Source organism: Apium graveolens, chromosome 4 (assembly GCF_009905375.1).
Source record: "Apium graveolens cultivar Ventura chromosome 4, ASM990537v1, whole genome shotgun sequence".
Lineage (NCBI taxonomy): Eukaryota > Viridiplantae > Streptophyta > Magnoliopsida > Apiales > Apiaceae > Apium > Apium graveolens.
The window spans coordinates 299,964,776-299,980,745 of record NC_133650.1 but is presented as its reverse complement, the minus strand read 5'-3'; the positions used below and the strand labels follow the sequence as shown (position 1 = coordinate 299,980,745).

The 15,970-nt window shown below is 33.8% G+C and overlaps 2 protein-coding genes across 2 annotated transcripts; both read right to left on the bottom strand.

Annotated features, from left to right (window-relative positions):
- Nucleotides 1-1,090: 1,090 nt before the first annotated feature.
- On the bottom strand, nt 1,091-4,327 carry LOC141721379 (putative arabinose 5-phosphate isomerase). Its single transcript, XM_074524299.1, has 3 exons — nt 3,559-4,327; nt 2,236-2,459; nt 1,091-1,583 (listed from the first exon to the last, which is right to left on the bottom strand). The coding sequence occupies exons 1-3, from the start codon at nt 4,195-4,197 to the stop codon at nt 1,427-1,429; spliced, it is 1,020 nt and encodes a 339-aa protein (XP_074380400.1). The 5' UTR covers nt 4,198-4,327; the 3' UTR covers nt 1,091-1,426.
- An 8,506-nt stretch (nt 4,328-12,833) lies between these two features.
- Nucleotides 12,834-13,451, bottom strand: LOC141719918 (uncharacterized). The gene has a single exon (XM_074522280.1). It carries the CDS (start codon nt 13,449-13,451, stop codon nt 12,834-12,836), a length of 618 nt encoding a protein of 205 aa, XP_074378381.1.
- Between the last annotated feature and the right edge of the window lie 2,519 nt (nt 13,452-15,970).

Below are 15,970 nucleotides of genomic sequence, written 5' to 3'. Positions count from 1 at the left end.
ATTAGTTCTGAATATCTTATTATCTAATAATATCTATAATAAAAGTCTTTTGGATGAATTAATGCAAATAGAAAGAAATATTCCAATTAGAATTGAATTACAAGAAAGTGGATATTCATAGTTGACTTTTTTGACATTGAATCTAGGATGATTCAATACCACTTTTGAAATAAAGTTTTTCTCAAAAAAAATTCGTGGGCTGTTGAATTATCAAAATCGGATTTATAAAACTATATATATGACTCAAACATCGTAAAATGTGCAAGCGACCCGTAAAATCTGATTTTAAATTAAATTAAACTCAAACTCTGATTTTATAAACTCCAAGTATTCATTTATTATAACTCCTTGATATATAATAAAACACTAATATTATTAAATAAAAATTCAAATCAATACAAAATAAGCAAAACATATGGATAATATTAAGATACGGTGATCAATTTTCAAAATTTTTGATGATATTACAGGCCTTTTCATTTTCCAATAACTTTTATTCATGTAATTCCTAATTTATGTTTAGATTTTTTCTCAAAATAAATTAAAAATATAGAACTTCTTTTTTATTTTTTAATTCAGGATAAGTTTTATTCAACTTTGTAATCATTATAATTCCGCTTCTAATGAGTCTTATCATTAGAGTAATGAGTCTTATCATTTTAGAAAGATAGTTACATTATCTACGACTTTCAATTTTTACAATTTTTTTAAAAAATATCAATTAGACTGCCGCAAAAATAAATAAAGGTAATTTTTATAAAAAGGTTCAACCGTAAAAATTTTATGAGGGACAGAAATGTAAAAAAAAATTGTTAAATGGTTTAAATGAAAAATATGTCAAATCTGATAGGTCAAATTGAAATATTATCAAATTACTATATTACTCCTACCCTATTTAACGGTAACAGGGTGCAAAATGCACCGCTAAAAAAGCCTGGATACCAAGTGCAATCGACAATGCTTCAAATCAAATGGGTACACTATCTAATTCACCCAATTATGATAAACTTCTTATTTTTGTAATTCACATTCACAAAACATGAAACATCAGATTGTAAAAAGTAAGAACAAAAACATTTGGGGGACATGGTTCCATCAGCACAACTGGCTCAAAAATGTGATCCAATTATCAATAAATTAACTATACATATTTACAAACTAATAAACTGGAACTTCAAATTGAATTATCACTAGATAATTTACGATCCAGAGTGGTCTTCTAGATTTGTATTGAATAAAAAGCCAAGACATTTGTGGTGTTGTACACAGTCATCACAACACAAGTACAAGAAGCCTTCAATTATGATTAGCTATTTTTAAATCATCAAAGAATAAAAAAACAACCTTACAAATACCAATAGGATATGGTAAATTACAAGAACAGAACATCAGTAATACGATGCAAGAAAATTAAGGCATACAATATTTACAAGCCAGCCGAGACCAATCCATGCAGTGTGATGATACCAATAAGGATGTTGTGCTCATTAATGACGGGCAAAAATTGAACTGGAGAAGGCGGAGACTCCATCTTCTGCATAGCCTCAACTGCCATGAAGTCAGGCCCAATCGTCCTTGGGTTCCTGAGATCGAACAACGTAAATAGACAGAAATGATTCTCAGTCAAATGGCATTGTTAAGAAGTATAACCAAATGCAACCCTTTACATAATAGTAATAGAAAAAAAAACTCAACAACAGGTGTTAAAATATTTACAAAAGAAATAATGGACTAGGCCAAAGGTTATATGATGAACCACAGATTATTTTCAAAAACTACACATTGTACCTTTTTATATCTTCCATTTCAAGTTGTTTAATTTCCACTCCCCCTACTCAATTATATAATTTTTCCAACTATTATTTTGCTTTTGCAATTTATACTATTTAAAAAATATATCATCTACTTATAATTCTTTTTCTTATATTCATCTGATCGATATCTTTATTTTTTTGTTTCCTTCTTGATTTTTTATATGCTTACTAATAAGTTACATTTTAAGCCAGCCTTAATTGGTATGGATAACGCTATTATTTAATGAGTACAGTGACAATAATTTTATTGAGAGTTAGAGGTACGACGACATTGGGGAAAAAAGAAGCATAGTCATATCCGTTTATGCGACTCAGATTGATGAAAAGCCTGTGCTTAGCATTCGAGGCCTAAAAATGTACTAACAGCTAAGATATACTCTTAGATATAATACTATATACATGAAAGAGAGAGAACAGTTACCTATTGCACATCTCTCCCACGGTCATTTTGAAAATTGCCTCCTTACTAGCTTTTAGAGTCCGCCTCAAATCACCATCAGTAAATGTGCCAATCAAATTGTATTCATTGGTAATGACAAGAAGGCACCCACATCCTTTACTGGTTAGCTCTACTAGCTGATCCATTATTAAATCACCTTCCTTGCAAATTGGAAGTTCATCTTGCTTTTTCATAACATCCTTTACCTGAAACATAAAGAATCCAGTCAAGTGAATACACATCTTTATCAATTTTGAAAATAATTTAATTTCTTAGACCTCAAGTCCGACAAACAGCCAGACATAATATTAGTGGGGTCACTATACAATTGGACATCTACACAAAAATAATAGGCCACTATCAAAGTTGGTTACTAATTAGTATGATGTTAAGTAACACAAGCACATAATTAATTGTTGAGTTTAATATTGATACCGGATACCATTTTTATTCTTTCTCATTGTTTATAAGTTTGGATGAAATGGCACGCAAATTCATATGATCTCATTATGATTGTAGTGGAAAATTTGTATAGTGTCACCTCTAGTTGTTTAAAGCGGAAAGCGCAATAGGATTGACAAAGGTTAAGCACAAAGCAAAAGGCGCACACAAGACAAATATAATTAATTAGATATAAAAATGGCAACATAATAGATCTTACACAAATCAAAAGCAAACGTTCAAGCAGTCCGCCTTTATTCATCTATGCCAGAAAGTCAAGGACAAACTAGTTCAAGTAGTTTGTAGCCAACTATATACAACATACTAATTAAAAAAAACATGCATACTTATTTGAATATAGAAAGAACATCATATTTTACTTATAAGTCATAGTATTATCATAACAAAAAAGCAAATAAAATGTGTGTGTATTGATCAATGATTAAACTTTAGTCTTTAGAGTATAACTTGTAGTTAATGAAAGCCCTTTCAAAACAATAGATTTAAATTTTCTTCCAGGATGGAAGCCCGAAGCGCTAAGAAAACATTACTTAGCGTGCTTGAGTGCCATTTTTCTGTAAGTGCTTTTTCTTGGGGAGAAGAAGCGAAAGTTGCTTACAACAACTCTGGTGCCACTGCCGCCTACAAAGTTGTTTTCTCCATCATTTAGTATGTCAAAAACCTACTGGCAGTCACTTGAGTCTAAATTAAATCAACCTTGGCACACAAGTATAACACAAGCAAAAACTATATAAAGAAACAAAAGCACATAACTAATAAACTCGAAAATATCAACACAAATGGTATCACACAATCCAATCCAATCTCAACAAAACACACACATTACCCCCAAAACACCCTCACCTTAAAGATCAAACTTTTCCCGATCCGTCCAGCCGGATGATTAGCAGCATACTCATCCCTACTCAAATTCCTAGCACCCATCATCGCAATAGCCACCGTATCTCCAAAAACCATCTGAATCGCAGTCGACGTAACCGGAGCCAAATCAAAAGGACACAACTCCCTCTCCAAAGGCAAAAACACATTAAAATCGCAAATACCCATCAAAGAATTCCCCTCAAGAGAAGTAACAGAAATCAAATACACCCCTTTAGCCTTAACACAAGGCACCAATTTCAACAACTCCTCAGTATTGCCACTCTTACTAAACATAACCAAGATATCATTTTTACATAAAATGCCAATGTCACCATGTAATGCATCAACAGGGGATAAAAACCCGGCTCGAATACCAAGAGAAACGAGAGTCTGAGAGATTTTCTGGGCCACAAAACCTGATTTGCCAATGCCAGTGAAGAAAATTGTGCCATTGGAGTTTAATAGGGTTTGTGTGAAAATTAGGGTTTGAGAGAGATCGAGATTTTGGAAAAAGTAATTGAGGTGGTTTTGTTGAGATTTGAAGAGGGTTAAGAGATTGTTTGGGTCAATGTTGATTTGGGTATTTTGTTGTTTTGAACATGGTGGAGGGAGAGATCCCATTGTCGGATCTTGAAATGAGATCCGAAATGAGCAGGAGAGAGATTTTTGGGGGAGAGATTATTGGGCTGTATTTTGGGACAACATGTAGCAGTGGCTGCAGATGATGCAGGGGTACCAGGAGTGTCGGTGTCTTTTTCTTGTAACAAATTCAGAAACCAGTTGTAAAATACCGGCTGTAACTAGGGCTGAGCATAAATTATCTAAACCGACCGAAACCGCCCAATCCAAACCGACCAAACCGAATTTTACGGTTTACTAACGGTTTGGTTCGGTTACGGATTGTCATTTTAAAAACCGAATTTTTTCGGTTTGGTTTCGGTTTTTACCTCCAAACCGACCGATATAACCGAACCGAACCGAATATTTAAATATATTAGTAAAGTGCAATTAATAATAAAATTATTATGTACAACATATGTGTAAACTAAAACATATAAAAGAACTAATCATAATATATTTTATTCTAAGATATAAATATTCATGTATGTGTTGTATTTTCACTATTTTTATTTTTATTCAATAAAAGCATAAGAATTGGTCACATCTTTTTCGTTCATCTTCTTGCCTTTTTTATTTTTCAAAGTCATTATTTTTATATATATTATTTTTGAATATGATTATAATAGAAAATATAATTCAATAATATGGTACAAAATTTCAATTCTCATTTACAATTTCAAGTTTAATTTAATTTCTAACTTTGTTTTATAGGAAAAACGGTTTAAACCGAAACCAAACCGAATCGAACCGTTTCAAACGGATTGGTTTGGTTTGGTTTTTTCACATAACGGTTTGGTTTCGGATTGGATTTTAGGGAAACCGCTAATTTCGGTTTGGTTCGGTTTGGACCTTCCAAACCGCCCAAACCAACCGATGCTCAGCCCTAGCTGTAACAATATTATATCGAATCTCTGTAAAAGTAAATATAGCAGAAAGAGAGAAAGAGAACAGATTAGAGAGATGAAAGCTGCTTGGGTGTATTTTTATTCATCACAAACAAAGCTATTTATAGCCAAAACAAGAGACAAACAAATTAAATGCAATGTGAAGATTTTCAAGTTTAAGTCTAGCCTTACTATTTAATCTTTGACAATAACAATCAATTTACAACACTCCTCTCTGATTGTTATTTTGGAATGGATCATAGACTGCCGTTAAAACATTGTCAAAGAAAAATCCAATGGGATAAAAACTTTGGCGAAGGAAAAAGAGTACAATCTCCCCTTGGAAAAACTAATCATTCTCCAAAATTTTGTTGTAACAAATCCTTGAATCGACGCATTCCAATGTTATGTCGTAACTTCCCAAATGTTAATTTGGTAATGATTTCGTGAATAAATCAGCAAGGTTGTCACATGATCGAATTTATTGTATATCAATTTCACCATTCTTTTGAAACTCATGAGTGTAGAAGAATTTTGGTGAAATGTGTTTCATATTGTCTCCTTTGATATATCCTTCCTTGAGTTAATTAATGCATGCAGTGTTATCTTCAAACATAATGGTAGGACTTCTAGTGATGTCTGATAATCCACATGATTCCTGAATATTCTTGATGATAGATCGCAACCAAACACATTCTCTACTGGCTTCATGAATTGCAATGAGTTTTGAGTGATTTGTTGAGGTTGCCATTATAGTTTGCTTCGTAGATTTCCAGGAAATGGCTGTACCGCAATATGTAAACACATATCCAGTTTATGATTTACCAAAATGAGGATCTGACAAATATCCAGCGTCTGCATATCCAATTAACTGAGATGTCGATTTTTTCGGGAAGAATAATCCAAAGTCTGTTGCTCCACGAAGATAACGGAATATATGTTTGATCTCATTCCAATGTATGTCCATCGGAGCAGAGCTAAATCTAGCCAATAAATTCACAGCAAATGCAATATCTGGCCTTGTATTATTTGCAAAATACATAAGCGCACCAATCGCGCCTAGATATGGGATTTCGGGACCAAGAACATCTTCATCATCTTCTCGTGGTTGAAATAAATCTTTATCGGGCTCTAAAGATATAACCACCATTGGAGTAGTCAATGGATGAGATTTTTCCATGTAAAATCTGTTCAAAACCTTTTCTGTATATGTGGTTTGGTGGAGGAAAATTCTTGTTGACAAGTGCTCGACTTGTATCCCAAGACAATATTTTGTCTTTCCAAGATCTTTCATTTCAAACTCTGTCTTTAGGTATATGACAGCATCATTAACCTCTGTAGATGTTCCTACAAGATTTAAATCATCCACATATACAACAATAATCACAAAACCAGATTGTGATTTTTTGATAAAAACACATGGAGAAATTTGGTTACTAATATACCCATTCTTTTGCAAATAACGACTTAGTCTGTTATACCACATACCAAGCTTGTTAAGTCGATAAGTCGAGCCTAGGCGCTCGAGTACCTTCAAACTCATTAGTCGACAAGTCGCCCGACTAGTCGTAAAAAGTCGATAAATAGTCGACATACATATATTTAGAGCAATTATAATGTATGATATAAGTTAACACATATCAACTTCATAATTTTAAATAAAACTAATAGATAATAAGTTCTAGTACCCGAAGTCATATAGTGAAAACAACTAAAAACACAATAATGCATCAAAGAGTGAAATAAACTAAACAAACACAATTATGCATCAATAATCATCCATCTCATCATCATCATCTCCATCTCCCTCTTGAGTATTCTCCTCCGGTGGTAAACCATAATCATCTTCTACGTCCTCATCATCAAGAGGAATATTATCTTCATCTTCCCTTTCTCCATCATCATCAATAGGTTGATCTTGTGTTGAACTAGCTCCACGTCGACTATAAGTAAGAGTGGGATCACCTCTAGCTCTCCTCGGAAAATTGCGTCCCTCAAGAGCTTCGGAGGCACCCGAAGCTATATCCACTGCATTCCAAAACCTCTCCTCAATGTCACCAATCCACTCATTAGTCCATTCCAAGTCTTCAAGTACAAGTGGATCAAATTTCTTTCCAAGCTCACACCTCTTTTTGAATCTTGAATCTATCTTTCGGTTGTATTGGACATACACTAAGTCATTTAAACGTTGATGTTCCAACCTATTCCTCTTCTTCGTGTGTATCTAAATCAATGAAATGAATTATATGAAATTAATTCTCAAGTAGGAATAGTCTGGAATTGGTAGTAAAATAATATTTCAAGAAAGTGACACTTACAAACTCAAATGTACTCCAATTACGTTCACAACCGGAAGATGAACAACACAAACCAACAATACGCTTCGCAAATGATTGGAGTTCAACTGCACGACCTCCATATGCATCCCACCAATCAACTAGTATAAAAACAAGACTTATACAAAATAAGTATTTTATAAAATTACCAAGTAACTAACTAGTGATAAGAAATATATTAAGTTTTAAAGTGAATTTACGAGGACATTTTTCCTTTCTATGCTCAATAGTCATCTCCCTAGAAAAGCCTTCTCGTGTATTTTTGTAGGCATCGGCAGAGTTACTTATTTTGTTCCTTGTATCTCGATCCACGACCATCTTCTCAAGCACATCATTGAAGGCTTCCCTTACTCGAGAGGCATAGGCAAGATCTGTCTCAAGAAGATTAAAATACTTTCCCGGATTAAGAAACAAGGCAGCCCCATACAAAGGTTTTCCCATCTGATTATTCCAACGATCCTCAATGATCTTCACTACTTTGTTCTGAATAGCAATTTTTCCACTTCCAAATATTTTCTTGATTTGGACTTTTGCATAATCAATAGCAGATGCAACCTCTGCCAAAGCAGGCCTTTCGTCACCATCAGCTATGCGCAACACCTGAAGAAGCGGCTTTGATGCACTTACACAATCATCAACACTACCCCAAAAGATAGAAGAGAGAACAGTGTCACAAACCCTCCTTCCATTTTCTGTTTTAGCCAACTTGGACCTGGTCCAATCTAAGCCACAAAATAAGTACCGCAATGGCTCTTGGTACTTTTGCAGGCACTGTAATGTAAGAAAGGCAGTAGCAAACCTTGTAGCTCCAGTCCTCACTAAGTCCCCTCCATTAGTCTTCTCCCTCATAGCATCAAGGATACGCCCATGCCTATAGATAAATGTAGTGCATCTTCTTGCTTGATTAATTGCCTTCTTAAAGCTTGGGATTTTGCCAACGTCCTCCAACATCAAATCAAGGCAATGCGCGGCACATGGAGTCCAAAATAGTGTAGGCATCCTAATCTCCAAAATCTGTCCAGCTAGCTTGTAGTTTGCCCCATTATCAGTCACTACTTGAACAACATTTTTCTCCCCTATGGATTCGATCATCACCTCATAACTCCTAGAGTTTGCAGCATTGAAAGGAATCCCACATTCATAGAAAAAGTTTGCAATATGCATATGAACTCGTTCCTTCTCTTCTGGAGTCCTTAGACGATTTTCCAAGGTTGTTTGCTTTACTCCTGGTGTGTGTCGATCTTCAACAACCTGTTCTGGAGTCCTCATGAGCATGGAAGCAACAGATTTTGAGCTAGCTGCTGGTTTTTTGAATGAAAATGACTGAGCAGCAGCCTTGTCTTTTTTCCCAGCACCTGATTTTGAACTTTGGAGAGTATTTGAGGCTGCTGTTGAAGGTATTTCTTGAACATCATCATCACTGTTCTCTTCCTCAACATGTTGCACATTTTTTTTATTCTTCCTCTTTTTATTTTGCACAAACTCATGCATTTCGTTGGCAATTTCTTTGGTTGTTTTGGAACACTTGACAATATCTGGATAGCCTCCAATTAAGTGCTGTTTAAACCGATTCATTCCTCCATGATTTTGATTCCCGCAAAGAATACATTTGATAATATCTTTATTAGTGTCCGGAAGGGGATAATATGCATATTTCCATCCCGGATCATTTGATCTTTTAGCTTTTCTTTTGGGATCTTTAGCCAACTCTCTTCTTGTATTTTCATTTTCAATTTCAGTGTCCATCTTTTTCTGCAGAAAATAAATCAGAAGCAGCACAGCATTAATAAAGCAATTCGAAGTGCAGTGCTGCAGTGTAGCAGAGCAGTAGAGAAGAGGCAGTGTAGCATAACAGTGTACCAGTGTGTATAACAGTAGAAGTGCAGAAAAAAAAATCAGAAGCAACAAACATTGTTTGTAAAATTTTGAAGCTGTGTAAAATTATTCGAAGCTGCTCAAATTTATTCAGGAGTTTTGGTTTATCAAAATTATTCAAAACAATGTTTGAATTTTAATAACTTGTTCAACAAAAAATAACAAGATTTGAAGTTGTAAAAGCTATAAACAGAAGTTTTTTTAAGATTTTGATGTAAAATGTTAAAATAAAGAAATAAATTTTAAGTTGTAAAAATATTTACCTGTGGAAACAAATAATCTAAAAATAATAAAAATAATATTTTATGTTATATACATAAGGAGAGGAAGAGTACTCATAAGATAAAAATTATTCTTTTAAAAATAAAACTAAAAAACTTTTGAAATAAAAAGTAAAAAAACGTATGTATATATACACTGACTGTGTGTATATATATTCAACGTCGGGAACAAACAAAAAAAAAGGAACAAAAAAGTGAGAGATGAAAAAGGAGATTAGAGAAAAAGAAGAGAGATTAGATGAAGAAGAAGAAGAGAGAAGAACTTACCAGAGAATAGCCGTCGAAGAGCCGCCGGAGACGAGATCTGAGCCGCCGTCGTGGGATGTTATGAGATGGTTGTGGATGTTATGAGATGGAGATAGGTTTCAATTAAAAAACCACGTAAGTTTTATTACAATTGCCTAATTTTACAGATCGGGTCGGGTAATTAGTCGGGTTTTGGGCCGGGTACTGGGTCGGACCCGGGTAAAACCCATGGACGACAAACTGAACAAGTTGAGGCCCGACTTCCTTTCCTATGTCGACTCGTCGACTAGTCGGCGACTAGTCGTCGACTTGACAATCCTGCCACATACGACCAGATTGTTTCAGTCCTTACAATGATCATTGAAGTTTAATGGAGTATATATGACGAAGTTTCTTGAACTCATCCATTTTTAACCCTTCTGGGATTTTCATAAAAATTTCACTATCGAGTGAACCATATAGGTATGCAGTAACGACGTCCATAAGACGAGTTTCCAAATTTTCTTTAGATGACATACCTAATATAAAACGAAAAGTAATTTCATCCATCACTGGCGAATATGTCTCTTGATAATCAATGTCAGGCCTCTGAGAAAATCCTTGTGCTACAGGTCGGGCTTTATATCTCATAATTTCATTCTTTTCATTTCGTTTTCTTATGAATACCCATTTATTCCCAACAGGGTTTACACCAATTGGTGTTTGGACAACATGCCCAAATAATTCTCTTTTACGCAATGAATTTAATTATGATTGGATTGCGTCTTTCTATTTTGGCCAGTCTTTTCTTTGACGTCATTCATCCACACTTTGTGGTTCAGGATCAGAATTTATGTCTACATCCAATGCTGCGGAATACACAAATACATCATCAATTATGGCTTTACTTCGATCCCATAATTTTATATCAAGCACATAATTTATTGAAATTTCATGATTGTTTAATCCCGTATCTTCAGGGGATGGAATCTCTTCAGGAGATAATACCACTTCAGGGGTATTTGCTTCATCTGGAGCATGTGCCACTTCAGGGACAATTTTCTTTATTTTTCTTTTTCGTGGTGCAACATCTTTTGCACTGAACGGTCTACCACGCTTTAGGCATGACTTTGATTCTGTAACCAATTCTTTAGTATCTGATTTTTGAATTGGTATCTCTATCCAGGTTGGAGTATTTACTGCAGGTTTATGAGATTTAGTTATATTTCTAGAATCGTTAAATGCGTCAGGCATTTGGTTTGCAATATTTTGTATATGAATAATTCTTTTAACTTCAAGTTCGCATTGACCGGTACGTGGATCTAGAAAATATAGTCCTGTTGCATTCCATGATAGGTCAGGATTAACTTTATTCGAATGTTTATCTCCCCCTAAGGGAGGAAACATAGACTCGTCAAAATGACAATCTGCATATCTTGCGGTAAATAAATCTCTAGTTAGAGGTTCCAAATATCTAATTATAGATATGGAATCAAAATCAACGTAGATACTTATTCTTCTTTGAGCTCCCATCTTCAATCTTTGTGGTGGAGCAATCGGTACATATACCGCACTTCCGAAAATTTTGAAGTGAGAAATATTAGGAACTTGACCAAGTATCAGTTGTAGCGGAGAATGTTGGTTGTAGGAAGTTGGCCTAATCCTAATAATATTAGCAGCGTGAAGTATTGCGTGACCCCAAATAGATGTAGGTAATTTTGCTTTCAATAACAGAGATTTTGCAATAAGTTGGATTCTTTTGATAAAGGACTCGGCTAACCCATTTTGTGTATGTACATGAGGAACTGAGTGTTCAACTGAGATTCCTACAGACATGCAATAGTTGATAAAAGTTGCAGATGTGAATTCGCCGGCATTATCTAAACGAATTGACTTGATGCAATGATCTGGGAATTGAGCTTGTAATTTAATTATTTGGGCAAGTAATTTTGCAAAAGCATCATTACGAGTTGAGAGAAGACAAACATGAGACCATCTAGTTGAGACATCGATTAATACCATGAAATACCTAAATGGGTCAGATGATGGGTGTATAGGTCCACATATGTCACCTTGGATCCTTTCTAGAAAAGTTGGGCTTTCAAGCTGAACTTTAGTAGGGGATGGTCGAGTAATCAGTTTTCCTAAAGAACATGCTGAACATGGAAGGTCATTGTTGGAAAGAACTTTAAAATCTTTAAGAGGATGACCAGTAGAATTCTCTATAATACGACGCATCATAGAGACGCCAGGATGACCTAATCTTTCATGCCAAAGTGTAAAAGCTTTTGGATCTATGAGTTTGGAAGCAATGACATTATGTGACTCAAAAGTTCTAATTTTCATCATATATAATCCCGAGAAAAGTGAGTGAAACTTTTCTAAAATTTTCTTGTTGCTAGGATTAGCGGAAGTAATAAGAAGATATTCTCTATTAGCCTCAGATGTAATTTCGATGTGAAAATTATTGAGTCGGATATCTTTAAAACTAATAAGATTTCTAGTAGACTTACTAGAATATAATGCATTTGGAATGTGTATGTGGGTACCATTAGGTAAGACGAAACTAGCTTTTCCAAAACCTTCGATTATATTAGATACGCCGGAAATCGTTCCGACTTGAGCTTCAGTTTTGGTTATTTGGGTAAAATATTTTCGGTTCTGTAGAATTGTATGAGTTGTACCACAATCAGCAATGCATATATCTTCAGAATCCATTCTATATATAATTAAGAAACATAATTTATTTGATAAGAACCTAACACACTACATAGTTCAAACAAAATAAAGCACAGAATACACGCTACTATAGTAATTATATGAAACTAATCTTCAGCCTCCCATATGGGAGTTTCGTTAGGTTCATTCGGACCATTAATGCTTATTCCTCAATTTGTGATTTTTGGGAAATCATCTATGTTATTGTTGGCGAAATTTGTTTCTACCATTTTCTCTTTTGATTTTTGAGAAGATTGGTATAGCTTAACAAGATGATTTGGGGCATGACAATTACGTGTCTAGTGCCCATCTATGCCTCACCTATAGCAAATATTTTCAGTTTTTCCTCCTCGTGGTGCCTTTCTTTTACTCTGTGATTCAGATTGCCAGTTCCGGTGACCAGAGTTGTTATATGGACGAAAATGTCCGTGGCTCCGACCTCGTCCACGGTACCGACCTTGGCCCCGTCCACCTCTATACCCTTTTTCACGTACATTCTGCTGGAATGACATGTTATTTACTTCAGGTAATGGGGCAGATCCTGTTGGACGGGATTGATGATTCTTAATCACCAATTCATGATTTTGTTCAGCGACGAGGAGAGTTGATAGAAGATCCCTGAACTTAGTAAATTTGCGCTCCCTGTACATCTCTGCTAAGTTGATATTGTTGGGGTGAAAAGTTGATAGTGTTTTATCGATTTTTCTTTTCTCTGTAATTTTTTCACCACACATAATAAGCCTAGAACTTATTTTGAACAAAGCAGAGCTATATGCTCGGACACTCTTAAAATCCTGAAATCTTAAATTAGCCCAATCATTTTCAGCTGCAGGTAGATAAACTAGTTTCTGGTAATCGAACCTATCCTTTAGATTTTCCCATAAAATAAAGGGATCCTCGACTTCTAAGTACTCAGATTTTAAATCTTCATGCATGTGGTATCGGAGAAAAATTATAGAGGTAAAGTTTTCTTCAGTCGTAGATTTATTTTCTACCTTTATTGTATCGCTTAATTTCTTTGAACCCAAATGCAACTTTACATCTTGTACGCATGATAAATAATTATCGCTAGAAATGTCCAAGGCAACGAACGACAAGCTTGTAATATTTGTCATACTAAATCTGAATTAACACATAAATTAAATTTTAATTCATCAATGTGAATATTACATCAAATTCTAGTTAATAGGGTGCGTTAACAAGTACGCAATAATCAATGTATATCTCATTATTATCATTGATAATATAAACAAATCTATATATAAAATGACAAATGGATTTTCACCCGCCATACGGACGTCTGCGTATGCAGGTTATCTCCGACCAATAATAAATTAAAGTGGACAATCCTGCATAAGTTAGTTATGGGCAAAGTTGTTATCCGATAATTATGCAATTTATAAATCAAGGTTCCCACTATATTTCGGTATTACCCAAAATTAAATGGTACCGTAATATAATTTTAATAGGCGGTGCTCCGGCCATATATATTTAAATTATTAGTAGAGGGTGTAATCACGTCTACTTATATATATATATATATTTTTAAATTAAAATTATACCTTCTCAGTTTCGGCAGGGCTTCGTGCCGATAACGTGTTGTAAAATACTAGCTATAATAATATTATATCAAACCTCTGTAAAAGTAAATATAGCAGAAAGGGAGAAAAAGAGCAGGCTAGAGAGATGAAAGCTGCTTGAGTGTGTTTTTATTCATCACAAACAAAACTATTTATAGCCAAAACAAGAGACAAGCAAATTAAATGCAATGTGAAGATTTCCAAATCTAAGCCTAGCCTTACTATTTAATCTTTGACAATAACAATCAATTTACAACAAAACCGATATTATTACGGGTTTTTTTTCCCCAAAAACTAAATACGGACGCCATCGATTATGTGCACACAAATCAAAACTCGTCATATCTTGGGTCACTTGTTGTTTCGAGGGCTTATATTGTTGTTCTAGATTTTGATGATATTCTTACTCACAGTGTGATTTGTTAGAACGAAAACTATGTATTTTAGATTTTGATTCGATTCTCCCTTATACCGATATTTATTAAAATAAAAATTGTAGAAGACATATAATCCTAATTAAAAAAAATGACAAGAATTTAAATAAGATTATTATTTTTCTTGACAAAACTACAAAAGTAATCTTATTTAATTATATTTTTGATATTGAAATTGATTTTTAACTGATTTTTACAAATTATGTTGGGTCAAGTGAAATCAATCATCAATATCTATCATCATCAATCATCAATCATCAATCAATATATATATATAAAGGAGGATACGCGAGGATACGCGGGAGGTTAGGTGGCGCTCTAATATCGTTTCATTCTATTTTTATAATTTTTTTAGAGTTTTAGATTTTTAAATACTAAAAAAATATCATTCAACATATTTGAAGTAGAGTATGCTTTCAAATTTATAGAGGAGATGAGTTTGAATTTATAAAGAAGACCTATAATTAATATCTCTTAGTCTATTAGAATTAGAAAAGTAATCGAGTTCATTGATAAGAGAACTTTAAAATTGTAAAGAATACGTATAATTAAAACTTAAGTATTTAAATAAATTAGACGAAGAGTTCGTACATTCAAGCTTGCTTAATCTGCCTACAGAATTAGTTCAGGACATTAAGGCTTAGTTTATACATTTTTGTATTACTTATTTGTATCACCATCTCTAACCTTCTTGGCAAAATTATAAAATTGTTACAGGATGACAATGTCAATTACGGTACATTTTTTTTATTGGAGAGAACTCTCGGCCGCTATTTTTAGGATGCGCATATAATAAACTCCACAAAATTCTAATATCCTGCAAATGACGCTAAGCCAGAACTACGGTACATTTATTAGTCAAATAAATGATTTCGAGTACTGGTGTAATGGACCATCGCCACTCCGAGCTTGATGTATGTAAGGTATCAAATTAAATTGTCCATCTTTAAAATTTTTGAGAATTAGATTAAGAGCATGAGAGTTCAATTCTACCTGGAAGATATATTCTTATAATTTTATTTAATGTATCGAAATAAAAAAATTAATTCAAATTAAAAAAAAAGTTGAACTTAAATAAAGTAGACTTTTTATACATATATTATTCTCGGAAAGATTAATCCTAAATTTTGTTTTGTTTACTTGATGGCAGACTTCAAACCCATGCCACTACTTCATGTTGTCGATATTGTCATGTAATCATGGATACTCTGGGTACATGCCAAAGTTGCAAGCAGGGTGATTAGGTGACATATGCTGTTTAATATTTGAAATATTTAATTCTTGATTTATTAAATATTGATATGAGTAATTTGTTAGATTTTTTAGGGAAATTTCATGGGTACAGGAGAAAGTGAAGTTTGATTTTAATTTAACTTTATTTTATTATTTTATATTTATAGTATATCAAAATATAAGGGCATAATTTAATTATTTTATAGT

Bases quoted from the DNA above. Each gene is read 5' to 3' on its own strand.
- LOC141721379 (XM_074524299.1), bottom strand. From the start codon at position 4,197: ATGGGATCTCTCCCTCCACCATGTTCAAAACAACAAAATACCCAAATC. The intron at 2,460-3,558 runs GTGAGGGTGTTT...TTTATGTTTCAG, and splicing joins GGAAAAGTTTGATCTTTAAG to GTAAAGGATGTTATGAAAAA. The intron at 1,584-2,235 runs GTAACTGTTCTC...GTTCGATCTCAG, and splicing joins GTGGGAGAGATGTGCAATAG to GAACCCAAGGACGATTGGGC.
- LOC141719918 (XM_074522280.1), bottom strand. From the start codon at position 13,451: ATGCATGAAGATTTAAAATCTGAGTACTTAGAAGTCGAGGATCCCTTT.